Source organism: Harpia harpyja, chromosome 9 (assembly GCF_026419915.1).
Source record: "Harpia harpyja isolate bHarHar1 chromosome 9, bHarHar1 primary haplotype, whole genome shotgun sequence".
Taxonomy (NCBI): domain Eukaryota; kingdom Metazoa; phylum Chordata; class Aves; order Accipitriformes; family Accipitridae; genus Harpia; species Harpia harpyja.
The window spans coordinates 42,904,553-42,932,465 of NC_068948.1; the positions used below are offsets into that span (position 1 = coordinate 42,904,553).

Below are 27,913 nucleotides of genomic sequence, written 5' to 3' on the forward strand. Positions count from 1 at the left end.
GCCCGGAGGCTGCTGTCGTGGTCACTGCTGCAGACACGTGCAGCATTTTTGAGTGTGAACAAGGTGGAGAGCAGGGCACTGCCACACAAGGAGGCTCCCAGGCAATCCCCGGCACCAACAGTGTTACAGCCCAGCTCCCGCAGCACAGCCCCCACAGTGCATACGCTCACAGTTGTGTTTGAAATGGTCTCAAAATGGGGGGGTTGGCTATTGCTGCCTATCCCCCTCCCACCCAGCTCCCCTCTGTGCCCTTTCTCCCATCGCTCCTTGCCGCGGCGCCCCAGGGGCTCTCACCTGCCCCCTTGCAAGAGGAGGGGATGCAGGGATGGGGACCCTCCGCACTGCCCTCACCATGAGGCACCTCCAGGCCCCTTGGATGTGGGGACAGCGGGAGGGAGAGCAGAGCCCTGCCACAGGCTTAGTGGCTGGCAGTGACTCCCCTTCCTGAGGCGAGGACTCACCTCCAGACCCTGGTGCAGATGCTGGTGTGTGCATCTGCTGAAGCCCTTCTCCCCCAGCCCAGCCACCACCTCTCACAGGGACATCCAGGCTCCACATCATTTCAGCGTGCATATTTATCGCTTTCCCCCCGCAAGACATGTATTTGAATTTACTCTTGGTAAACATAACCACAGGAGATGCGAGTATGTGCTGGGGAAGCATAAATAACTCCACACAGATAGACACACACACACAGACAGCAAACACAGACACGGTTCACCAAGGGAAACCAAGAAGTGCAGAGCACGCCCTGAGGCTGCCACCAGTCCCAATGGCTTTGTTCTCATCCACCAAGCCAAGAGGATTTCTCCTGCTCTTGCTTTGCAGCAGCTGGTGGGAGAATAAAGCTGGGGAGGAGGAGTCTAAAGTTGCAAATATTCCATGAAAGCATCATGGTAAGTCCTGGCTCTGCAGTTTCCTGCAATCATCTCCGAGGAATGGTTCCAGTTGTAGGAAGTTGCAAGTCTTTCACAGTGTGAAAGGGTGGAGGGGCATGGGGACCACCATGAGGGAGGAGCAGCAGGTCATCTTGCAATGTCCCAATTGCAGCCAGCCGATAAACCTTCATGTGGGAACATCCGGGCTAGATGTTCCATCTAGGTCCTCTTCTGCCCTCTCTAAGGTGCTGATTCTTCTTTAGCTGAGAATAGTCTTCAACGGGACATCATGCGAACAAACTCTGCAACCAACAAGAAAAGACAGCCCTGAAGCAGAAGGCATCCATGGTCCCCAACTCAGCTCTCATTCCCTGGAGATAGCGTGCAGCCAGGGTGAAACCGAGAGTCCACACACTGCCAGGAGGTCTGTGCTGCTCCATGACACGCCCTGGAGAGCTCACACAAAATGGGCTTTAATCCTTGCATTAGATATGGTGATATGATCCCACTAGCAGGTCATTTCATTGCCTCGGACTCCTTCCCAGCCAGTGTACAGTCTTGTTTGCACAAGCAACTCCTTGTGAGCCACTACGGCAAGTGTTGTCACCTTCACTGTAACTTCAGGGAACCTTGATTTATAGTCTTGGGAACACAGTATGATTTCTTAGTAAGCTTGCCACTTCACAGAGACACCAGTGTGGGAAAGCACTGGTGTTTTGGTAGGTACCAGCATTTTTGTAGAGAAAAGTTCACTTGGATGGACTTCTTGTTTTTAAAGATACAGGTTAACTGTAAGGATACCCTGGATCTATTTCTTCACCACCCTGCAGCTTGTGAAGTCAATTACAATTGTTCAAATTGAGTGTAAATACCATCAAATATAAATGTGTTTTCATTCTGCACTTGAACTGCTGAGGAACTAATGACTCTGCAAGGAGGGCGGCAGTGGAAATTACCCCTTTGACTTCTCCTTTTCCATTGATGGAGCTGTCCTTTGACAACTAAAGCAGTAACTCACAGAGAAAATGATACTGGGATAGCATTTCATGTATTTTAGCTGTCTAACGTAATTTAGCTGTGGGAAACAAGGAAAGCTACTGGCATGTAATCAGCCAGTGCATTAGAACAACTGCAGCTACCAGATACTTTCTAAGGAGACACTTCTAGTTTTTTAGCATTTTCAAAGCCCTCAGAAGCTTCAGTAATCCTGAGGACTGAGACTCCTTGCCATGTAGGAGACCTAGGAATGCCTCTGAGCCAAAAAAATTACATCAATTTTATTTTAATTCTGTAGTTCCTGTGCTTCACTAGGAAAACAAGCAGCCTTCCAGCTCTTATATCTGCTTAGCTGTCTGATATCAACTGCTTCCCTTGCCAGAAACCCTGAGCTCTGTTAATATGCTCCTGCCATAGCTAATGGCTAGGATAGTAGCCTAACCACTCTTATTTTTCGAAGTCCTTCTGGCATGAAAAGTGGGTGAAGAAATGAATTATCTCTAGGATTTAACATGACACCTCTAGATCAGATATCTGCAGTCCTACTGAACACATCTGGCACGTGACCATCTTCTGGCATAAAGGCACAGAAACAAATTCTCTATAAACCCAGATAACGAGGTGAGCCAGAGGAAATGGAAGGTGCAATGCATTCTCCAAACCAATCCACCCTCGTCACAGCTCTTGCAATAGTTTTAACAGAAAGGAAAATGCCCCATAAAAAGGCGGCTGTGTGCACCAGAATCTGCTTCTCTGTAACAGGGCATATCCCTTACCATGCTAGAATTATGGAGACCCAATTCAAACTGAGATGCAGCAAGAGATGATACACAAATGAACGCTTCACCTGAGGAACTCCCTGTGTGGGCCAATGTTCTCCATTTTCCTCAGCTGACTAGGAAAAAAAAAAATCTTGTTTGACTTTTTCTCCACACTTCAGATACCTGGGCCCTAAGCATGCAAATCTTCCCTTCCACTTCCGCCTCTGAGCTGAAACTCTGAACTCACGTGAGAGCGGATGGACAGGGAGCGTTCATCCCTTCTCACCTTCAAAATCAACACGCCCATCTCCGTTCAGATCCACGTCCCGGATGATCTCTTCAATATCCCGATGGCCCACTTGCTGCCCTAGAAGCTTCTTCATGGCTTCTCGTAGCTCACTGGTGCTGATCTCCCCATCACCATTGGTGTCAAACTGTAAGTACATGAAAAATACCAGCAGGGGAAATACAGTTAATGGAAATGGATCTTGCTCTGGGTTGGATTTTGTATTGTCCTGCTCCTGAGCGACCTATTTTTCCTGCATTCCTTTTGTGTCCCTCCTTTTCCTCCTTCAGGTGCCTTTTGGATCCAGTCTGTTTTTTCTCCTCAGAAACCCCTTGTAACTGCTGTGTCTGCACCAGCTTTCCTCTTCCTTGCCTCAAGGGTTCCCTTATCTTAGTGACTTTCTCTGCTCCTCCCTTGTTTCATGCCTGGCTTGGCTCTTTCTCTGTCTTCCACTGTGCTGCTCTCTCCTCCTCTTCTCTTCCCCAGTGGGTCTCCTCTCTTTCCTGTCTCCTGTTGCTCACCTCTCTGGGGGGCACGCGGTAGGGAGCACTCACCTCTCTGAAGGCATCACGGAGCTCTTTTACACCAATCATGTCTGCAGTTTCTGCTAGCAGCTTTGGTCCCATCAGCTCAACAAAATCTTCAAAATCCACATGGCCACCCACTTGGGACAAGATGAAAGATCGTGTGTAAGAACTCCATACGTTAGCCAAGCCCAGCACTCACTTTGCACTTCTGTGTGCCCCAGAGATAGCTTGGTTCACCAGGAAGCAAAGCACAGAAGGTGCAGGACAGTGGAAGGAAAAGCAGAGGGAGTTTTCACCTGTCTTTGTATTTTCTGGATTGTGGGCTAGGCGGAATGAGCCCAAGCTATTCCATCCTAGGCTGCCATGGACTGTCACATCCTTATGGCATCACGTACTACATATTAGAGGCTTGATCATTCTAGTGCTTATAGCAACCCTCTGCTGTGCCTGTGCCAAAGGGTACAGCAAGGGCACAGCATGATGTTCCTGCATGGCCTGGGCAGTGCCCTGCATCAGTGGTGGAGTCTTGCTCCATTAGCAGTGGCTAATGTATGTCCAACTGTTTATTCGTCATATATAGTCCTTTTTCTTGTTTGTCCCCTATCTGAAAGCTGGCAGTAACACTCTCAAATTCCTAAGCACTTGTGTGCCAGGCTTATCAGCTGCTTTTGTGTGTGACTGGTTGCGTATGTCACAACTGTTTTCCCTCCCTTGACCAAGTAACTTGTCCTTTTTACATCATCATGTGTCAGAAATAACATGCACTAAATATCCTTTTTCCCACCTGGCTGAGGGTAATACCTTGCACTGCCACAGACAAGAGGCGACAAAGAATAATGGTGAAAGACAAGGGGCACAAACACAGTTACAATGAATTGGACGCGTTTGTCACATTTTTCCATGACTCCAGCAGATGCCCCCATCTGACATTGCCAGCACAGCTCACTCGCAGCCCATCCCCTGTCACACAGCAGATCCACAAACAACCACCGCAGAGCGAACAGCCCATCCATCACCCATCTGACCAAAGCATCTCCATCTTCCCAGGCTCTTTCTTCAGCCTGACCCATCTGACAACAGCTTCAATATGACAACACCCACAATCTGTGCACCAATGCCTAACCACCCACGTCAAGGGCAGTTTTATGCCTGACACCATGAGCATGAAGGACAACCCTTCCACTCACTGTTGCCATACACCACAGTCCACACAGTCGCTTTGATAAGCAAGAAAGACAGACATCAACTCCTAGGGACCACAAACAGGAAAGATGATAGGGAGTGAAAATGAGAATGAAAAGAAGAGGGCGGGGGGAATCCAAAAGAAAAGAGACAGCAGGAGACTGAGAGAGCCCAAGGCAATGATGCAGGGCACAGCAGCAACAAGGAGGTACGGCTAGGTGGATATTACTCACGGTTCATGTTGATCTGCTGGGAGAGCTCTATTAGCTCCATCTCAGTAGGCATGTATCCCATGGTTCGCATGCAGTTCCCCAGGTCCCTGCAGTTAATAAACCCATCCTTGTCTTTATCAAACTCTTTAAAGGCTTCTCTTAATTCTGTGGGAGTGGATCCAAAAAGAACAATATTGTCAGTTACAGCTTGAAATACCTTTTCCAAGAAACCTCCCCAGAATCAGCAGCACTTTATGAGGCCAGACTCCCTAAGATACTCCGTATTTTCCCACATCTCCCTGCAAAGAGGCAATGACTGAAGCAATGTTAAGCTCTTCTATCAGCAGCACTGCTGACCCATTCCTTACAGGAAAGCTTGCTTGGACTACAAGCATCACAAACGGATCATTGCTAAACTGCACTCCCTGAAGAGACTGCAACTACTAAGTTTTCCCAACTTTCACCCCTGCACTATATTAAATAACCCTCACTGTAGGGATTAGTAGGTAAAATAGCTTCCCTGGAGCCATACTATTGTATCATGCTCTACAACACTTTCTGTGGGAGCTGGGGTGAACAGCAGTTCCCTGACAGCCAATATTTCATTACTTTACTTATCCTCCCACCCTGGAAGAAGCTGGAATGGATGCAAATTCCTTCACAGTCAGCACTCTTGCAGTTTTACATATTATTTCTTCTGCTGGGGTTTCCAGGAATTACTCCACTAATCATCTCCCTTGATTTGCCCCAGATTATTTTACCCCATGGGGGCCAACCTGGAAGGGCCAGCCAGTAGGTTTTCACTGGGCAGGGAGAAAGGTGACACAGAAGGAGCGACAAATTTTACCTTCAATTTCTTCCGGACGCAGTTCTCTATCCTGCAAAAACAGAACATAATATGTTAAAGCCGTTTGCTTGCCACAAACAGTTTCAGAATAGCACTTCTTGGTGCAAGCAGTTCTGGGACAAGCCAGAAAGTGAGAGAAGAAACAAGAAGGTGATGACATGTTTAATACCATCCACCTAGCAAGGCTTCCCAGCTCTCCCCACCAACGGGAGGGGTGTTAGCCTGCACACTTTTCTGTGGAAGCCCCTCTCCCTCTCATCTGCTGGACAGGGGGATGAAAGGTGCTCCCCCGAAATAGAAGAGACCTGGGCCAGCACAGCAATATGTGCGGCCTCCCCACCTGATGGTACTATGAGCACCTTCATGAAGCTCCTACATCACTCCCCAGCACCAAGTCCTGGAGCAGAGACTGTCCCTGCAGCAGTTATGATCATCTCTAGAGCTCTGATTGTATCTCCTATTGCAGCTCCGCTGACACAGCCAGATCAAAACAGCTGGAAGCAGTCCCTGTAACCAGCAGGTCTATACCATCATCTGCTTGGATCACTGCTTGATCCCTGTCCTTCTGGCAGGACAGCGACAGCCACGAGCTCTCTTACAGCCAACATCCCAGTGCCATCTCCTACAGTCAGTCCCCACAAAAAGGTAGGAACTTCCCCGTTCCCCCCAGCCTCAACTCCATATACAAGCATTTTGAAACCAGGCATGAAGGCAGACACACAACATATACATCACCAAGGTCATCTACAAACAAAACAGGACAAGGATTCACCATGTTCAGGAAACACTGCAACTTCAAACATCCAATTTGAATTTCTTGGAAGAAGGGGGAGGATACAAAAGAGTATAGGAAAATTCCAACACTGCACCAGGAAGAAGAGATGAGCATGGAAATGCACTGCTTTCTGGTTTAAATGCCCTTTCTAATTCCTCTCATGGCTCCCAGGCAAATCCAAAACATCTGAGAATTTGGAAACACAGAAATGCGATCTCTTTTGTCGTCTCACTCTCGGCTTTTCCCCTCAACCGTGGGGAGTTTCTCCTTGCCTTCCAGGTGTCCTCCAGCCTCACCACACGTCCCTGGAGACGGTGCCCTTGATCAGTTTGAGAAGGATGATCCTTTGCTATTTAACCACAGGCTCCTCTGGAAACTCTAATGGCAGCTGCTCAGAGTGCATAGCAAACTAGGACACACACTGGTTTACGTCTGTGCAAAAGTGGGCTGTGCCAGAGAAATGACCAGCTTGCCACTCATAACCTTCCCAGAGGCATCTCTGTGCTGGATGGAACTGTCAGAGTGCACTGGCTCTGCCGTTTCATCCTTCACAGACCTGGTATTTTCAAACATGTCATCCCATTTGTTCTGCTTTCATCAACACCAAATAATAAAACAATTCAAACTCCTTAGACCGGACGCAGGAGGCATTACTGCCCCCCTGCCTTAGATAAAACAGCAGATGAAAACCACCCGTGATCAGTACCAACACCTTGTGCACCTCATTCCGGAGTTCGCAAACATTAATCCCTGGAGATACTGCTGTGTGCCGACAGCCGGCTCAGCGTGGCAGCAGATGCAGGGGCATGATCACCACCGCCACGGTGCGAAGGGTGCCGTGACTCACCCGCGGTAACTGCCGTCTTGTGAGAGTGGCTGGGGTAGGACCCCGGCCTTCCTCCAGTGCAGTCGTCACAAGACCATCCTCCTCCTCGCGCACTGAAGACCGTGTTGCAACCGACATGACTGACACATGTCAGAAACGGGGGCTTCAGCACCGGCTCTAATTTTGCACAGCAAGGCATTTGCGTTTGCAGGGCTCTGAGCATATCTTTGCACATGCAGATTCTACCATCAGAGAGCCACAGACTGCAAATGCAAAAGGTGGGGGAGGGTTTACGTCCCTCCAAAAATCTGACTCAAGCAATAACTAACATCATGAAGAGGTTTTCTGTTTTAAATTTGAAAGAAGATCCCCTAAAATGATAAAGGAGGAAAATTGCTTGGGAAAAAATGGTCTGAATCACTCTAAAGCTTTTGGAGAACATATGGAAAGAGGAATAAAAATGTTCAGAGAGTTTAGATCCTAGATATGAACAGAGGTGACCCTCAGAGAGTCCATTATTTCTAATGTTCTTACCCTCATTTATTTCTATTCTATGCACAATAAATCCTGTTAGTCTAGAGAGTCAGTAAAAGTAAAGCTGTTTATCAGATGCACTTATTCTACATCAGGGTAGTTATAGACATCACTAATCCTGTTTTGGATACTTCTTAGGGTACTGTGAGTTTCCACGGCCTAAGCAGGATGGATACTTGTCCAGCTGTGAGCCTTCCACTAGGGAGCTGGACCTATCTCCTATGACAGGTAGCTCTGTGCATGCCAGCAAGTGTGCTTGGGTGAGAGTATTACAGTTTGTGTTTTAGTGAACTGGCACAAGGAACATGTGATCACTTAGTGGCTGAAGGTTAAGAAGAACAAAAGCCCTTTGATCAATAATGACAAATAATGAATCTTTTTGGCATTGTTGGTTGAAGAAGAGGTTTCAGATATAAAGATCTAGGTGTCTCCTACAGCTGTAGATAACCATATCAACGCACGAGTAACACAGAGATTTCTCACAGAGGCAAGAAAGCTCTGACTCTCAGGTAACTGGGGTGAGCTTTGTTTCACCACAAGAATATGGAACGCACTGGGTGAATATCTGACAATGCGCATATTCACTCATATATGTCCATAAAAATTGTGTTAATCATATGTTTGTGTATGTCTTTAAATTAATGTTATTGTAGGAAGCGAATGTTTATGTGCAAAAATATGGTTTACTTCTTGTAAAGATACAATATTGGGGTGCATATTTATGTATATTTAACATGTCCAGGTATCTACATGTTAATTTACATACAAACACATATTTTTGTTTGTATATAAATGCATACATTAGATGCATATGAGCACGTAGTTACAAACAGGTGTGCCTGAGTGGATAGATGTCGTTTTGTTATTTATCTCTGCACGTGTGTGGGTAATAGCATTTGGTAGTCTGGCACTATTTGCAAATATGAGGACAGACTGATGTTTTTTGGTTTATTTGGCTAGGACTGCTGCAGTGTCAGGCTGGGTATGATAGTGTATAAAAGATTGCATTTGGGTATCTGTGAGGAGGCAGATACATGCTTATTTCTGCTGGTACTCGTGTGGTCACTGTGAGCTGATAGGAACAGTATCAAATATGGGCATCTCTGTGGGACAGCTTGTTCCCAGTGCAGATGCCCTGATTTGCATTTAAGTGGCTATTTAGGCCTTAAATGCTAATCTGAGCCTCTGGGAATGAGATGTGGATGTCTTGCTGGAATAACAGCTTTGAAGACGGGACTCCTCCTAAATCCATATGATTATATAAGTCCTGAAGTCCTAAGTCCTTCTCCTGAGTCCATATGATTATGCCTACTTGAGTGTAGACTTGGATCTATCTTCCATAGCTGCATTTTTAGAATCCTCCTTTCTTGGTGTTTAGGCACAGGGATATCTCTGCACACCCTTCAGGTTAGACATTTGCCTGTGATTGTATTTGCACTTGGAGCTGGAGCCAGGATGCACCGCACAGGTGGAGCATGCGGGCAGCTCCGCATCCCCGGCTCACGTCCATGTGGCTTTGCGCATGTCTCGCCCGGCTGGGTGTAACTTACGTACAGGCTGCCTGTTTTCTGCGAAGCCCTTCCTCAGGAAGATGCATGCTGGCCCCAGCAGGTTGTGCATGACGGCGCAGTTCTGGGCCAGCACCATGAGCGGACCCTGGTACTCGCAAGCCGACGGCCCCTCTTCACTCGTCTGGACAGCCTTATAGCACGTCTTCTCCTCATGGCGGATCTTCCCAGCCAACCAGCAGCAAGCAAACAACACAACAGAGGATGTTACCTCCCCGTCTCGCCCAGCCATTCCTCTGAAGTTTTACTGAACCGCCTCGCAGAGACATTATTGCTAAATTTCCTTCATCTGGTCCGCACTGCGTCCCCCCCACCGGTATATTAGGATTTGTACAGAAGCAGTAAGTCCAGGAGTTCACTTTCAAAAGCTGATAGAAGTACAACCAACCAGGAGAATTTCGCTTTGAAACGACATCAAACTCTCAGCTCTGCTCACATCTACCCAGACACAGCCCAAAGGGCCATGCTCCTACTATCGGCCCCGGAGTTAATCCCTTGAATGAGCTGCAAAGGACAAGCACGCCCCAACCTAACAGTACGTGTGCCAGCCTGTGCCCAGGGCAAAGCTGCTGGCAGGGCCACATCATCCAGGGCATCCCCAGGAGACCAGGCAGAGCCTGCACAAAGGCACTGCACTAGGCTCCACATTACATTTCAGCAACATAGCATCACACGCTTTATAATATTATTAGAAGGCCGTTTACAGCATCAGGTGGCTCTGCCAACTGCAGGCTCACACTCCCCATGCCACTTCTAATTAGTTACATCCTCAGGGTCTGAGGTAGTTACTGCAACTGGCCTCTTCTAATCACTGACAGTCCCAAAGTGGAGATCAGGCACGGGCACAACATTTTTGTCTGTTTGCATTTGCACATTTTCCTAAGTGCACACGTCCTGCTAAGCTAGGGCTCCAGAACAGAATCCAGCACTGGATTTTATAAGGAGGCACTGCTTTCCTTTTATAGAAATGCATTTCCCTGGCTCTGCAAGAAAACTCTTATCCTGAGATTCCCATGCAGCTATAAAAAGCCAGCACAACCCACAGGACCCTTGGTTTTATAGAATAAACATTAATCATGCATCAGATTCCTCTTCAGGAATGATTCTACTTTTACAGCCGGTGTTCCCAGGGGTGATCAGAGAAGCTCTGTCAATTGTCATTGTCTCTATTAACCCTTTCCTTAAAGCCTGATGTGCTTTTTCAGCCTAAAAGACCAGATACACACACACGGCCCATTCACACTTGTCCGAGTCTATTGTACCTACTTGATGTGTCTGCCATGTGCTATTATATTGCACACATGGTTTGTAGTTTGCCTTTTTGTACACAGTCTTACACCAATCTGCTCAAGTATAATGTCATGTGAATATCAAGCATCAAAACAAAAACAACCCAAAAAGCAAGCCATGGAGAAAGAACATAATGAAGCAGAAAAGCATTTTTGTTGCAGTCATGGATGAGGAAGGAATTTGTCTCTGATTAAATCTGACACATAGGACATTTGCCCTTAAAAACCTGAAAGATATTTGTCCTTAAAAACCTGAAAGATGAGCATCCGTCCACAAATGGTATATTACTAGCTCAGCTAAATGTCAAGGCATCTGTGTTGAACTGCACAGCTTCGTGATATCAGTGCTATGTATTTTCAAAATTATCAGCTTTATTTCCTGGCACATTTTTCAGTTTAATATACCAAATAATATGAATCACTTAAAATAGCCCACATTGGTTCTGTGTTTAATTCCAGTGAAGCCAAGTGAAAGATCGAAGGCCCCACAGCCCCTAATCCTTGTTTGCTGACCCTTCCAGTCAATAGAGTTTATTACCAAACCACAGAGCAGTACCACAGAACGGTCATCCCATTATTTTCCTGTGCGGATAGAGATTGCCAGTCTGATGAAACAGTTGCCAAGAGCCACCGAGGATCCTGACCAGACAACCCGCCGCAGTGCCAGGACAAAGTGCACGGCTTACTGATACCCTGACAGGGGCTCTCTGCCCCTCTCTGCTGCTGCAGGCAGGATTTATGGCATTCGACACTCCCTCTGCCAGCAGCCCCGCAGGTTTCTCTGCAAGTATCCCCACAAGTTCCCTCCACCACGTTCCTCCTACCTCCCAGCAGAGCTGGGAAGGGAGCTGTGATATGAGTACGGGGCAAAGCAACATCAGCCGCCTGTTACAGGGGAAACGGCAGCATACATGACAAGGAAAATGCAAGGACAGGACTGGGGAGCTCCGGCTTCTCCTGTCCCTTCCCCAAGCAAAGGACCACTACGCTTCCTGGCTGAGTCCGGCCCTTGGCTCTGTCAGACCAGCAGATTGTGGAGAGAGAAGAGACCAGGCTGATTTAGAGACAGCCGTAGTGACGGTGGAGGGTGGCAAAGCGAGGGACCTGGATGCCAAAGCTCTTCCTTTCTGCACAGCAGAAGCACAACAGGATTCACTTCATTTACCTGCCTGCGTGTCAGAGGGACTTTGCAGAACGGCAAGCCCAGAGGGGCCTCTTCATCCCAACAGTAGTGCCTCTCAGAGGGAAAGGCGGCCAGGCTGGCCACTGGGATCACCGGGGGGACACTGTGACAGTGGGAAGTGAAGCTGCCAACAACAGATGTTGCAGAGAAAAAGCCTGAGCACTGCCACCTGAACAGGCAAGGTAGCCCCATGTCAGCCAGTCCCAGACCAAGCCAGACGGTGGCTGGGAGTGACTCCCAAATTTCAGGTTGAAATAATGTATTCAAGAGATCAGTGTGTCACCCAAGAGCAGCTTTCACACAGCTTTTCTAGAGTCCCTCCTCTTTACCATTTCAGCAAAATGAGTTTGCCCAAGGTAAATCTGAGAAAAAAGACTGGGATCATAAAACAGCCAAGTGAAGTTGTGCAATGTTAAGACTGACCTGCAAAGTCTCCACTATAATCATGTGTATCGTGATCGAAAGAACAGCAGAGCCCCAGGACCTGTCAGGATGAGTGCCTGAGGCCTTAATTCATGGCTAGCTGGAGCAACGTCTGAGAAATTCTCTAATTCAGCTTTCTCTCTTTAGTCCTGCCATCCCAGGCCTTCTAACTAGGCACAAAGTGCATTATTCGAAGCAGCTTTTAGGAATGAAAGCATAAATTACCTAAAAGACTGACGACACAGAGCTTATAAGTTCTTGAATCCATTTTGATTCAAGCAGCCTGGCCACACGTCAGACTTTAATTGCAATCGCCTTGATCATGTTGAGCACAGCTGCAGCCAACTCCTTTTATTGCAAGTTGGAGGCGACCTACAAGCAACCAAGTTGTTTTTTCATATGTGCAACATTTTGGTGAACCTCAAGCACTTCTGCCTCTCCCTGGAGGTCACCCTGACCTAGGGACTGGTCTCAGCACTGCCTAACTGCTTGGTGATGAATCCCCTCCTCGTCTATCCCAGCTCCCCCACAGCAGCACTGTGCCATTCCTGGCTTTGTTTACAGCAGCCGAGATAAGAAGCAAACTGTGCTTCTATGCAGAAGAGGCAAATCTCCTGTGAGAAGAAACTCCCTGCTAGGTAGGTCCTCTCCGCAACAGCTCCCTCCCAGAAGAGCCTTCCCTGGTGGCAAAGTGTCGTGGGTGGAGCATCCTGATGGCAGTGGCATTTCACTGTCAGCAAGGTCTCCACAGAGGTAGCTCCTCACTGCAATAATTCGGATGCTTAGCATAACTTTTTCATTTACAAGGAGTGAATTGCACAGCTTTTTGCTGAGTTATTAGATTTGCAGCGATGCTAAGTGAGAACTGTGCAGCTGACAGGTACACAGTGCTGCAAGACCTTCCTCAGTCAAACAAGAAATATTTCTGGGGCACATCATTCCCATTTCAATCTAGTCCCTAACAGCAGAATTGTTCCTGAATCTAATTCGTCCTGGGATCACTGTAACACCTCAGCACAGAGCAGACCGCGGGTTGAAGCCTAACAGATACACATGGCAGCTTGCAGATGACGTCCAGCTGGGCCCAAGCATGTAGACACATGGGCCGTGCTGACGTGCAACATGATGCATGAACACGCAGCTGGGCCCCAGTGTATCCACTCACAGACAGAGGCATGGATAAACAGATTACAGAGAAAAACATGCTTTTGTACCCAAACACATACCAACAAAACTAGATATGTGCATACACAAGGATGGATATACATGAAAACACACATGTCTACATACAGACTCCTGTGAGGACATCCACTAGCAGGTATACACACACAGAGCACCATACAAGCAGGGATACGTGTGTGACACACACAAATTCCCCCCCTATACACTCATAACAAACATTGCATGCCTGCTCACACACCTCAGGATGTGTACATAGAGACATAAAGAGCTAAGGACACACACATGCTTCAGATGGACTCATTAGGTGTGCATATTCTTACACACCAACAGGAATACGTACAGACGCATGCCCATTCACATGTCCATGAATATATGTCCCTACAGAAATGACCCACATGACTGGACTCATGCAGATACCTCTCAAATGAAGCACATGCACACGCACACACACACAATCTCAGACATATACACATACATTAAGATGCCTGTACAGAAGATGTGTACCAGCATACTGTGCACATTGACAAGCACAAGCTTGCACGTACCCAGAGGACAGCTATACACACACACACAGAGCAGGACACAAGCCTACTCATGTGCATGCATATGCACACATTTATTTACACACACGTTACGGCTCTCAGCATCCCGGGCTCTAACAGCTGCACTTGCATGAGCAGCTCTTACAAAAAAACTCTGGTGAAGAGAGTTGAACCCTTCATACACACCTCTGTGTTTCTCCCACCTCCCATTCCCATCTGCCCACGACGTCACCCATCCCAAGAAGCAGGGCTGGAAACGCACAATGCACTTTGATTCAGGGAACATACCTTTTTTGAGAGGTTTCTCAGTGGAGACTTCACACAGTTGCCCATAATATGTTGAGTCTGCCTTTCCGGTGGACTTGGTTATAAAGGAACTGAAGCAATTGATCCCATTAAAGGTATTCCTTGGGAGCAAAGCAAGAAAGGCAGTGCCAGGCAAATCCAAACAGCTACTGGCTGCTGGGGCTTCCCTCTTCAGGGAGCTTTTTCTCTCTCTGCCTCTCTCTCTCCGTGTTTTTACTTTATGTTCACTTTCTTGAAGAGATGAAGCAGGAAGGAGAGGGAGGGGAGAGAAACAGACAGAAAGAGAGGGAGAGAGAGAGAGTGAGAAGGGGAGAGAGAGGGAGGCGGATGTATAATCTACATCAGATTAATGTTCAAATCCCTCCCACCCCCCTCAATCTGCAGGCAAGATTGTTTCACTCATGAGAGAGGGCTGATTCAGGGAGAATTAGAACAGAGAGGCACCGCAAGAAGTGATTTCAGTGATGAGTTCAGTGAATCCAGCTAGTTTGGGTCCACACAGCCTCTGAACATCGCATCCCTACCCACCCCCCTTCTAAGTCCTCTCGGCTTTTCAATCACCAGAGAGCTAGGCTGGCCAGAAGGCAATCCACTTAGGGGTTTGGAGCAGAGTCCAGAGCTCGTTTCGGAGCAGAAATGGACCATTTATCTGGGTGGGACCTGTTTCAGCTTATAAATACCAGCAGACATAAAAGTCCCTCATTCTTTTCCTGCCACGGTGGAAGCAAACCTGGAGGCAGTGGTCCAGGGACCCTACAACACTCTCAGCCCCAGGATAGTAATTTTTAACCACAAGGGAGAGACCTTGAGCCAGCCTTGCGGTAAAGTTTTTCCAGCTTTCTGCAAGTAGAAATCAACTGGCGGTTTACCTGCACTAGTCTGCCAAAGGTGGGCTCACACCTGAATCTAAATCTGAACAGCCCCAGGCTAGATAACGTGAAGCAAAGAATTCGGATGTCAGATCCATCCATTCCATTTCCAAGCACCCAAGTCCTGGAATAAATAAGAGGCTCCTAAACCTAGAGCCAGCTCTGAGCTCTGGACTTTAGGTGTGGTGTGGTAACAGAATAAACTCTGAAAGAAAAGGGCTGAGTCCCCAATACATTTTCCTCTGATCTCAGGCTGAGCATAAGAGCATTCAGTCTGAAAAAAGATTTCAATTGCATAAAAAACTCACCATCACACCCAGGCAACAAGATCTGAACCCGATAGCGAATGCACCCTTAGCTGTGAAGCTACCACAGCTGCAGCTCCATAGTGATAAGAAGCCACGGCATGAAAAGCTACCTCCTTCAAGAACTGTGAAGACCAAAATGACACCGATCCTACACCCTGTCTGCGCAGCAGGCTGGTTGGGCACTCAGGTGTTCAGCTGAAAGATTTTACAACTTTCTTTGCACGTGTAGTTCCAAACAAAAGGCTCTACAAGACCTAACCCATGGGCTGAGTGCTTGCACAACACGTTTTTTTTGTGCAGGAGCCAAGGACTCACTCTCCTGGCACCTCTAGGGCTATAGGACAGAGAAGGATGAACTACTCATGTCACAACAAAGCAGGGATTTCTCTGCTTCCACCCTGATGGTGCTGTGGCAAATTAAGCATGATTGCAAGGTGAATCAACAGTTGCTTTAGCGCTTAGAGGCTTCTTCCATCTGAGGAAATGAGTTTAGGAGTCCAACCATGACAAGAGTCAACAGCTTCTCCAGTTCCAGTCGCAGCCAGAAGTGCACGGTCATGGGGGGTGCTGTTTCTTGCTCTTCCTTGTACTAACCACTTCCCAAGAGCGAAGGCAGTGGAACAGCCTCCCCTCAGATGCCCTCAATGCCTTCTTCACTGCATGGCCTGGGAAAGAGCTGCGCAAAGGTCCACAGGCCCTCCAAAGCAAGAAGCTACAGTAGTAGATACTGAAAGACACCCCTTGTACCCAGGGCAGACTGAGGAAGGGACAGAGGGGATGAGGAAACTCTGGTCTGGAAGACCTCCATAGCAGAGCCCACCCATGATGAGCTGGGAAGCGAAACTGTTCCTGAGATGGGCCTGTCTCCTGCTGTCACAGTCTGAAGACCCCTGGCACTAGGGAAATATACGGTCACTCCTTGGGGGCTGTGCTAGCCCTGGGCCTCGCAGCAGGGGACTTTGCAGGAGGATGCCAAAACTCCCAGCTCCTCTCAAGGCTGCCACCTTCAGCTCTATTTCTCTTTCCCCTCTTAAAGCAGCTAATGGGAGGCTCATCTACCCTCAGCCAAAGTGCTGGTCATTAATAACGTCCTCTGTCAGCTGGAGCCATTCCCCAGGCTCCTTGTTTACTGACGAAGTGCTTGTCTCCCTTGAGCAGAAGCTGCCACACAGCGAGCTGAGGCGCCTGGGCTCCTTCCCGAGACAAACGACTTCAATTCCAGAGCAGAGAGGAGAGAGAATCGCCTCCTTGCTGCTAATGAATCTCCCCCTGACAGGCAGCGTGGAGGCCAGGAACGCCTTGCAATTGAGAAGTGCCCATCTCCCACATCCTCCCAGAGACGGGGACTGTCTCCTGCCAGGAGAATTCATCACAGCCCCCAGACTGCCACGGGACAGCTTTGGAAGGCAGCCGTTGAGCATGTCTTACAGACCTCTAAAAGCCTCTCAACAAAAGTTGAGGTGGTCACCCTCTAAATATTAGCTTGTACCGGAGCATTCAGAGCCAGCCACCATGGCAGGCAGCCGTGTTTGCCTGCTCTCCTGCTTTTCTTTCCTGCAGTTGCAGGCAGTTGTAGGAAACGTGCAGGGCAGAGTGAGAAGGCTGAGACTTGCTGCCAGGCTTGGCAGGGAGTTCGCAATCCAGGAAGGGAAGAGGCGATGGGAGCCCACTTGCACCAGGTTTGCAACACAGTCACAGTCCTTCAACTCTGCAAGAACTCTGGCAGAGCTGCAAGGGGCCTAAGAGACACGATCATAAACAATTTTCTTATCTCCTTGTTCACACTGAATCTCTTAAGAGCAATTGGGCAGCACATCACAATCTAGCAGACAGACCCTGCTGACGTCTGAGGAGGAAAATCACTCTCTACATTGGGATCTTGTTCCCATCACCACTACGGGCAGCTTAGAGATAGGCAGGAAAGTGGAGTTGGCAGAAAGGTCATTAGAAGATTAGGTTAGAAGGAACATATTTTCTCCCTTCCTCCAACTGAGGCTGCTGTAAGAGAACAGGGTGCTCAGAATAAGTGTGTCAAAAACATTTGTGTGTAGGTGCTGATCTGTGGGTATGCCTATATCTGGGGTAGTCAGTATGCGTGTGGGAGGGCTGCACATGCATGTATACTGGTTTTCCCACACTGTTCTTTGTGGCAATCACACTGTTCTTTTAAGGTCTGGGGCTCTGTTGTAAACTTTCTAAAAATTGGTAGGAACTTTGTGAAATGTGAGTCTTGCCTATGTGCCCGCATCCCTTCCTCTCCCCTGAGGTCCAGGGTGGAGAGCAGAGACCTTGGTGGATGTGGTTTGGCACAGAGCGAGGTCTCGGCTCACAGGAAAGAAGCGTTTGGCACGTTGACTGACCTGAGCACAGAGCAGGGAGGAGGCTGGGCGACTTGGCATTGAACAGGGAGTGATTTAGGTGGTTTAATATGTCTGGATTCTTTAAAAAGCAGCAGTGCTGTGCTTCGGGCTGGCACCTTTGGCAGAAATTCTCATTTCATAGGAAAATGTTGGATCCCACCATAGCTAATCACTTGGTAGCTGCCAGAAACTTTATCCAGTGGCATCAAACAATCCAACAGCCACAACAGAAAGAACAAAAGTCAATCCAAAACTTGGGATTGCTTATCAGACTGTAGCTTTGCTTGGCAAAAATTTCCAGTGGAAGTATGGATTTGTACAGGGAGACTGTTCAGATGCCAGGCCCGTTTCAGTGCCTGGTCTTTCACTTGCTAGAGCATTGTATCAGATGGTTGTTCTCAACACAACACAAACACTGCAACAGGCAAAGTCAGGAGGTACCGGCGTTAATGTCTGAGGGGAGTATATAGTAAAGCAGGGAAAACTCATTCCTAGCATCTTTTCACTGAAGTCCATAGTTTTACCTAAAAGCCCATTGCATGCTTCGAAGATTTAGTATTTTAAAATATGCCACCTTATTTAATTTATCCTAATAGTTCAAGAATTTCCGGTCTATTTTTTCCTATCACAGAGCGGAGAGGGCACATATCGATTAGTAGCTTTCAAATCTGCTCCCAACCACCCTTTGGCCGGTGGCTATAGATATGTATTTTACAAGAAACAACCCAGTCTTGTTTGCTGGATGACCTGAGACGAGCCTAAGCTTTTGGAATTGTTAACATCCTCCCATTGCCAGTTCTGTCAAGGGCCTCATTTCAAAGCTCCCGACTGCTGGAACATGCACTGGCACTCTGAACTTCTGCGACTGGCTTCCCTCTCTTCTGTGTCAGGCTCTCAAGTGCTTTTGCTGCACATCAAGTTGCATCTTCTAACCTCGAATGAACCTTGGATGGTTCCATATTCCAGTCAGACAAGTACAGGTCCATCTCAAGGGGAGGCACCCGCAGGTATTGGTGGATGCAGTCCAAATCCTCATCTAGGGGGAGGAATATTTCTGCAGAGAGTTTGGGAACTTTCTTTGCTGTCAGCTGTTCCAGGAAGAAAGCGTTGCTGACTCATGCTGTGCATAATATTCTCCTCCATTAGAGCAATTGGATCATATTCAATCACAAACAACAGAAAGGTTATTAAAAAGACCAAGGATATTTTCCATCCCTCTCAAGGTAACAAAGCCTGGACCGTCAACTTCTGTTTAGAACAGCTTTGTCTGTAATTAGCTAGCTTTATTCTGCATTAGATGAAAAGAGATGGGAACGTGCCATCTCCTGACACCTTCCATGCCGATCTGGTCCACGTATTTTGCACTAGCCCAACTTCCAAGTCCCGGCACAGGAGATGTGTTGGCCAGAGCACAATGTTTTGTGGATATTTTCTGCTTTCAAGATCATCAATGGGCTACAAAAAAGACAAGTACAAACTTGACAGCTCAGAAGCTGCTGTGACAATTTGCCATGTATACGCAGTACAAAGATTGTTTAAAACAAACCTTACATGGTCCCTTCTCTTTGCTCAGGAATATGAGAACTGTAAATCACTCTGTCCATATTGCACTACTGCAAAAGCAGCTAATTCTCTCTGCCCTGGCTCCCTCACCTCTTTCCAAATGAAAGGGACAGGGGGTCAGTATTTGGCTGGCACACTGAGGCGCTACAGAAAGCGTGGCTGATTATTAGATGAGCAAGGCCTGGGAACCAATCCTAACCAAAACCCTGCAGCACTACATGAGATAGACCACCACAAAACCGAGGTCTGCCTCACTTCTATTTTGAGTAAAGATCTGACAGCACCTTTAAAAGGATCAAACTGCATATCCCAGTACGAGATCTCTGGCTATATCTCAACACAGCTGGTCACAAGCTACCTAAACCCTTTTTGCAGTATTTCAGCACAGCTCAGGGGGGTTGCTGGCAGGTTTCTACTTCCTGCCTTCAACCCTTGTGACATGATGCCTCACAATGTTACACGGTTGCCTGTTTCCTTCCAAGAGCAGAGAATGTATTTCAGCTGTGTGGGATGAAGCAATGCTGTATATTCTTTCCAAAGATGGATGCAAGGTGCAAAGTACTCTAGGGGAGGAATGGGCGGATATTAGAATATTGCTAATTACTTCATTCATAGATAGTATTGAGTTCATGGTCTTATACTGGTGCAGAAAGCTACTCAAAAACTAAATATGACCATACAAGCTATGACAGCTGTTTGTCTTTATTTCTAAGCAGGGCATTTGATTGAAATTGGAGGATTACTCAAGTTCATGGGCACTGCTGTGCTCTCTAAGGTCACAGGAATGTCAGAGGATTATTGAAAGGGAGCCCAAAGTTAGCTAGGCATCTTTTACTGGATGCACACCATATAGCTGCTTGTTATTGGAAATCAATACCACTCATGGACTCATCAGGGAAAAACAGTTACTGAAGCTGTGATGCTACAAAGAACCACAGCTAATTCAGCTGACAAACCTGCAGCCCAGCCACTACATCTAAAGCTAAACTCTTCCCTGACACTTTGTTCAGACCCAATATTGCATGAAACAAAAATCAAGGCGGTAGAGGTTGATGGAATGCACAGTGGACTAATTTAAATGATGATTAATTTATTATTGAAAGATTTTCTTCTCTCAAAAGATAAGCTGAATCTAACCAGAAGGTTTGTGTATTTCAGTGCATTAGATCATGCTGTTGTATATTTCATGAACGGAATATTTAATGAATGTTCTTTTAGCTTGGTTTTATTTTGATGTCTTTCTATATCCTTTTAAAACAGATTTGTTTAAAAAGTAAATCACTGACAAAGATTAACGTTTGCTGGCAGACCCACTGCAGGCAGGAAGCTTATCCATTGCCCCTCAGTGATTCTGTACGTCTGGCTCACATCCCTCAAACTCTTTACAAGCAATAAATGTGATAAATTTTTCTCCAAGCCGAGCAAGGGGGGAGCTGAGTGGATGTGCTCAAGCGGAACAATGTTTTTCCGTGTCTGTGTCCGTTACATATAGAAAACACGAGACGTACCTTGGAAGGTATGGTGGGTGTCAGCAGGCAGGGATGTACGCATACGCCAATCGTTTTAAGCACAGGAACGCATATGCACGTACAGAGGTGGTTGCATAGCCACGCAGAAGATTTAGCAGAGGCTGCACGCGTGCAGGCTGCGTGTATACAGACAAGACAGGTATGTGAAGGCTCTTAATGTCAGGCTGCATGCATGGACGTGGGCTGTGGCAACGCATGCAGGGATGGAAGCACGGAGACCGTAGGAACCGCACGCGGGTACCCGGCCCCCTGCGAATACGCGCCTGGCGATCCGCGGGTCACCGGGACCGACTCCCGCCTACATCACGGGAACCAGGGGGCTCTCCCCGGCTCCGACACACTCACCGGGCGGCCGGGGACCGGGCAGAGGCCCGAGCCCCGGGGTGCACGGGCAGGCCCCGGCTGTGTGCCCAGGCGGACCCGCCCGCCGGGGAAGTGGCCCCGCGGCAGGAGCCGGCCGGGCCGGGCCGCGCCGCCCGCAGCAGGGGGCGCCCTGGGGCCGCCGAGCGCGCCGGGCCGGGCCGGGCCGGGCCGGGCCGGGCCGGGCCGGGGGAGCAGCCGGCGGAGCCGCTGCCGCCCCGGGGAGCCCCGGCGGGCACGGCCGGCCCAGCACCCGGCCAGGCACGGCAGCGGCTCGGGGCGTACCGCCGGCTGCAGGAGTGTCCCCTGCGGCCCCGGGGACGCTCTTGCCTCTTCTCCGCGCCCTTTGAGGACCCTTTTGGGGCCGGAACAAGGCTTCAGAGGTGCCGTAAAAAGAGGGGGGAAAGTCAGGGGAGGGTACGGTGTTTCTTCTGGGTTTTTTTGCCTCCTAACCTGTGCGGCCACGCTCCGTACCAGCGAGCTAAGTCTGTGCAATGGGGTCAGCATCACTACCAGCGAGCTAAGTCTGTGCAATGGGGTCAGCATCACTACAGCGGTTGGTCATTTTGAGCCGGAAGAAGTCTGTTCACCCCAAATTACTGTGCCGATTTAACGCTGTAAATGAGTAGCTGTTAGAGACTGTCCTCAGTTTGCCACGAGCCCTGACACGCTGCTGCTTTACCTGCCTTACAGCACGGTACAACACAGCACGCGAGCACCTGCAAACCCAGACCTTTCACCTTCACCTTTGCCATCCCACAGTGCGACACCTGACAGTTTCCATCGCTGGCATCACCGCTCCAGCGCAGCCCAATGCGCCGCAGCCTCCCTCACCAATACACGGGGCAACTGAAAACTTCCATTACTGAGCCGTTAACCACTCTGCCTCAGCTGAGCTGGCCCGAGCTCCCTGGCTTTCCGCTGGCGGAGCTCCAAGCGTGGTCCTGATGCAGCAACCGCTCTTGGGCAAAACTCCTGTTAGAATCAGCTGAAGCCAAAGCCATTAAGGGAACAAGGTCAACCTGCAGATGAGACCAGAAGGATGAGAGGCTGGACATGGCACTTTTTCCCTACCTGCTCCTGGCTAGTTTAGAGGGGAATGTTCTTGGCTTCCCACACAGGCAGCCAGAGGATACATCCTGCCCCAAAATGGGGCCACTTCTGTCATCCCTGTTTGCTGTAAGGTCCATTAAGACCTGTTAAGAACAACTAAAGCCCATGAGTAAAGGAAGATGGAGCAGGACAAGAGAAGGAAAATTATACAGCAAATGCAGAAAGATGCTTTCCCTATTTTAATGGTAATGCGGACACTGACATAAAAGCAGGAATGGGAGACAGCACAGATAGGAGAGGCTCTTAACTCCCCGTACAAATAGAAATACAAAAGCCCCTTTGGCCACAGTGCTAACAGCAGAAGCCTGTAAATACTTAATGAGTCCCTACAGCATTGTTTGACCCCTCTGATCCCCATGCTACCAGAGGCAATTGACAGAAAACTGTTGGGGAATCACTTCACTGAAAAATTTAACAGTCAGGCAGGGTGTGAAAGCTAAACGGCTCTGAAAACGGTCAGGTCTCACATGGCAGGATCGCTTGCAAATTAATATTGCATAGCAAAGGCACGGAAAGAGCTCTTCTTAAAGGTGCCAGCTAGGCCAACACTGTGGCAGAGGAGGAATGAAGCGACAAGAACCAGTGGGTTTCTGTGCCGCAGTACCCATACAGCGCTGTGCCGTGAGCCCGATGCCAAGCTGCCGCTGTACCGCAGGTGCTGCTGCCGCATCACCACTGCCCCAGGAATCCTGCTGCCATAAAACTGTTGCATCGCAGTCCCTGCTGCCACCGCACTGCTGTCCCAGTCTCTGTGCTGCTGTTGCTACTGTTGTCACATTAATAAACTGTGTCCTGCTGCCAGGCTGCCATCTCACCACCATCCCGGCTGCCGAGGGATCACTCCTCCTCTGATGTTATGGACGTGCGACTGCTCGATACCGCGCTGTTGCTAAACTGTGTCCTGTAGCCACACTATAGGCACTATAGGACCGTCATGCTGTTCTGCTCTGCAGGGGTGATAGCATGCTCCTTTTTGCTCCACGACACTCCTTTACCACTTGGCCACTCCAACCCTATCCTGCTACCAGGCCAAAATTATATGAAACATCCTCCCCACACTCCCTTTTCTCGCCACTTTCCTACTTTGCTGCATTATCACACATGCATCCCCTGCCAACTACACCCGTGAGTCACTCCACTGCTCTCACACTGCACTGAGCTACTGGGCACTGAGCTACCGCTGCAGGGCCACTTTAAAACACTGCTGTCCCGCTATCACATGCATCATATAACCAGCCCGTACTCACACCACACTGCATTTCTGTCACCAGGTAAGTCTGTGGCGTTGCCCTCATGCTAACTCACAGCTGTGCATCCAAAACTGCGGCATGGTGGTAACACCTCACTCGCTGCCTTCTGGTACAACGGGATGGTGCTGTCAGATCAGTGCAGCCCTTTGCTAATATCACACCAGAAGTAATCACTGCTGTATAGAATAGCTCCCATCTGGAATATTGTATTACTACATCATTGGACTGCTAAACTCTTCTGTCAGGCTACAACACTACACAATTATCACACCCGTGCACTGCCAAACTCCTACCACATGGCACCAGTATCACATCTCTGTTCTGCCACAGGATTGCGTTACCACACCACCGCATTGTCAGTGCTGTGTTCTCCAGGCACTCAGTGCTGTGCAGCACTGCATGCTAACCCGGTATAAACTCCACAGCAGAGTGCTTTTCCGCAGCTGCCTCGCCGATCTAGTGTGCAAACATGTCATTAGACCAAGATGACATCCTGGCTTATACTAATAGATCATTACACTACCCTACATTTGTTAATTCATGTACCACTCAATTACAAAATGGTAAAGTGCCCCAAAAGAGTATTATTGCTTTATTATATTAGAACATCACTGCACCAATATAGCATAAGCCTAATTAATAAAATATCACTGCATCCTGTATCCTGGCAGTATCTTAGCATTCTCCTGGAGTACACACCCACAGTGCACTATATTGCTGTGCTGGTTATATAAACACGGCACTTCTGCCTTCACTCCGTCTTTTTTTCTGCACAGCTACAAATCTGTCTCCCTCAGACACAACCCTGTAGTCCTGGGCTGCTCCTTTTTGCTGTTACTGCAATAATGACATCCTCCGTGAAGTCATCCCTGCAATCTTTTCTGCGTATCCGATTGTACCACTGGAGTGTCTGCATCTGCGACCACATCACTGCACCACTGTGGAACAACAGGGTGATGATGATGTTCCACATCTGTAGAGCTGGGACAAGATATACTGGTGCTGCTGGACCACAGTGCTCTGCTGCTGCAGATATGCATCACTGTGCTCCTCTCCTCCTATGTACTGCAAATTTACTGTTTTAACTGTTTCACAGTAGGCTGTGTGGGCTGGAGAGAAGTTCTTGTGTTAAATAAATTGTCTGCTGAGCTGTTGCTCTCTTCTAATTACAATGTGGAGCAGACTGGTGTTACAGCACCTGCAGCCTTAGACTGCAATCCTGGACACTTCTGCGCCTACGACCCTGCCTCAGCCCAGGCTGCAACTTGGGCTCCTGCAGGTTTAAGACCTTGCCCGCCTCAAAACATCACTCACGTTTTTACATAACGCTTAGCATTTGTTTCTTCACTCACAGAAACAAAATTTCCATCATTCCGTTCCATGACAGAATTTATCCTTGGGCCTTTATTCATCCCAGGTTTTTGATATCACTACAAAAAATCTTCACATATCTCTTCCTGCAACCAGCTCTTTGTGTATCCTACATTATAGCTCCCCTTCTTATATCCACAAATCCCCTGTACAGCCCCACTACAGCCCACTCCTGAAAGCCAGTCCTAAAATCTCCACTAGATGGTTGTTCTCTCATAGTTACTTCAAACAAAGCAAGAGAGAGATGTCTACAGAGAGAAATGAGAATAAATAATATTATGCTCTAAAATAACGATGTTGGCATTTGTTTATGAGCACTGGTGCAATGTACCCAGTGAAAAGGTGAAAACTAGAATTGTATCTGTCTCTCTTCTGTAAGGGGCATTGTTCAACACTGCAATTAAATTTTGCTAAGTTTATGGCTTTTGGAAGCGTCTCACGACACTGAAATGCAAGCAGCAGAGCAGGTAAAATAAAGATGCTGTTCCGGTAAGGATTGAGTTCAAAACCAGAGAGGTTTCTGTGAGTGGGAGCCCTGGCATGGATTTGTTTGTATTTCTGACACTTTGGGGACATACAGCTCCAGAGACTTAAAATAAGTTCTCACATACATCTTCACTTTCCTCACAACTACAGGTACAGCACAAGTCAGAGCTGAGCCCACGGATTTCAAAGCCTGGTGCTGGAACATCGCTTTTTGTAACCAGGTTGAGCACCAAGCCGCTCACCAGGCCCTTTCTTATTGCTACTACAAAATTTTAATCTAGACTTCTGGTACTCCATTGGCACAGGGAGGATAATACTCGTTCTGAGTTAAACACAGCCGTAACATTCGTAAATAGCAGACTGTCAGTGAGGAAGCAAAATTGTTGAGGAGAGCAGACGTGCTTTGATTTTTCTCTGGAGAAGTCAAGATGAACAGAAGTAGACAACACTTTCTGACACCAGATTAAACAGATACGGGTGTATCACCTCCTTCCGCCCAATTACAAAAATTCTTCTCGTTCTCTCCATAATCTTAATTTGAATGGGCACCCCGCGAAGCCTCCCAAACCCACTTTAAAAAAAAAAAAAAAAAAAAAAAAGACCCAATGACAACAAACCCCATAAATCATAATTCTGGTTTAATCGATCACTTCCAGGGCTGGAACTTAGCCGGCTGCCCAGGCTACTGGCTTATACCTATAATTGTGCTTCTGGGAGATTGCAGTTACATTAATCTTCCTGGAGATTACATCTCCCAGTAACATCCCTAAATGGCTCTAAAAGAAAATTTCGAGCTAGTCTCCCTCTGCCTTTTCATTTTTAGAGGGTAACCCTGTTGGGTAATTTCACTACCAGAAGCAGCTAAAAGCGACAGCTTTGTACTGAAAGAGCTTGCAAACACCGAAAGCATCTGTTCCATCCTAACATAGTGACTGGGAAGGCTTCGGAATTGGGTCAGGATTTTTTTTTGTCGTCCTCCCCGCTACCTTCTCCTGACAGCTTCTGCCATCAGAAATGATTCATATGCCGATTGTACAGAAATGTACCATAAGGAGATGTAAACAAATACAGCAAAGCAAGGCGGGGAGCCAGAGAGATGGAAATCTAATAAGTAAATACATTTTTTAAATCCGCTTCTCCGACTCTCACCCTCAGCAGGCAGAGCCACAACTTCCCCCGGCGACAGGGAAAGCACCGGCACTTCCCCCGCCAGCACCACCGAGAGCGCCCTCCGCGGCGCCCGGCGGGGCGGCCGGGGGCTGCGGGCGGCTCCGACCCGCGCCCCCCTCCCCGCCGCGGAGCCCTCCTCGGTGCCGGTGCCGGTGCCGGTCCCGCAGCGCCCCGGCGGTGCCGCAGCGCCGGGAGAAGTTCGGCAGGGGCGGCCAGGAAGCAGTGCATTTACAGCTGCGGGCTGAGCCCGGAGGCGCGGGGGGCTCCGGGACGAGGAGCCGAAGGTCCGTGAGCGGGCAGGAGGAGGAGGGGGCGCGGGGGGGGCAGGCAGGGAGGGAGGGGGCGAGAGGCGCTTTGCCCCTTACCTGGCCAAAGACCGAGCTGAGCATGGGGTGCAGCTGGTGGAAGAGGGGGTCCGCTTCCACCGACCGATCGCTGCCGCTGGACTTGGTGGAGTACTTGCTGCTGGATTTGGACAGAGGTGAAGCGCCTTCCGAGAGCTTTAGGGACTCTCTGCTGGACCTCTGCCTGTGACTGAAGAAAAAGTCCTCCTCTGCCTCCTCCCCATCCCTGTCTGAGAGCTGATGCTGGTCCTGGGGGTGACCGTGGCTGGCGTGCGGCGGGAGGTGGTGGTGCTGGTGCCTGGATGTCCGCACCGGTTCCTTGCCGCTGCCTCTCCTTGGACCTCCTTCCGCCGGCTCCGGCTGGCTCTCCCCCCGTCCATGTGACAGCTTCCCCGCGCCCCTCGCTCCGTCCTCCCGGGCGCCCGGGTGGCAGAGGGGCCTGCGGGCACTGGGCTCCCCGGGGAGCGGCTCCTGGCTCTGCTCCCTCCCCGCCTGCCCGCCTTGTCCTCTGCCGTCCCGGGCGCGGCTGCCGCGGGGCTGGGGCTGGCCGCCCGCCGCCCTCCGGCTCCCCGCCGCCTTCAGCAGCGAAGTGCGGGACTCGCTCTTCGCCATGGAGGAGCCGCTCATCGCGGGGCCGCTAGAGCCGCATCCCCGGCCGGGCGGAGCGCTGCCGCTGCGGGCAGGGCTGCGGCGCGCCGCTCACGGCATGTCCTGCGGAGACCCGCTTAAATCCCGCACCGCGGCCCATGTGACAGCGCAGACAAAGGCCGCGGCAAGGGGCGCTCCGGCGGGGGGCTGGCGGGCACCGTCGTCGTTCGTCGTCCCCCCCCCCCGCCGCGCCGCCGCCTCCTCCTCTCCAGGTGAGCCGGGGCC

The 27,913-nt window shown here is 49.1% G+C and overlaps 1 protein-coding gene across 5 annotated transcripts; it reads right to left on the bottom strand.

Moving 5' to 3' along the window:
- Nucleotides 1–557: 557 nt before the first annotated feature.
- CABP1 (calcium binding protein 1) lies at nt 558–27,869 on the bottom strand. 5 transcript variants are annotated; one of them, XM_052796653.1, is made up of 8 exons: nt 27,062–27,176; nt 14,300–14,548; nt 9,379–9,555; nt 5,690–5,720; nt 4,864–5,007; nt 3,476–3,585; nt 2,922–3,069; nt 558–1,180 (listed from the first exon to the last, which is right to left on the bottom strand). In XM_052796653.1, exons 2-8 carry the CDS (start codon nt 14,342–14,344, stop codon nt 1,155–1,157), a joined length of 681 nt encoding a protein of 226 aa, XP_052652613.1. In that variant the 5' UTR covers nt 14,345–14,548; nt 27,062–27,176; the 3' UTR covers nt 558–1,154. The 5 variants fall into 5 exon arrangements, with proteins under 5 accessions (XP_052652613.1, XP_052652612.1, XP_052652609.1 ...); XM_052796652.1 differs by lacking the exon at nt 27,062–27,176 and adding an exon at nt 23,672–23,842; XM_052796649.1 differs by lacking the exon at nt 14,300–14,548 and having other exon boundaries at nt 27,062–27,863.
- Nucleotides 27,870–27,913: the final 44 nt, after the last annotated feature.

Excerpts from the sequence above, each read along its gene's own strand:
- CABP1 (XM_052796649.1), bottom strand. The coding sequence starts at position 27,667 with ATGAGCGGCTCCTCCATGGCGAAGAGCGAGTCCCGCACTTCGCTGCTG. Across the intron at positions 5,008-5,689 it reads GCGTCCGGAAGAAATTGAAG|AATTAAGAGAAGCCTTTAAA; the intron begins GTAAAATTTGTC and ends CCACTCCCACAG. Across the intron at positions 3,070-3,475 it reads TCCGTGATGCCTTCAGAGAG|TTTGACACCAATGGTGATGG; the intron begins GTGAGTGCTCCC and ends ATGTACTTACAG.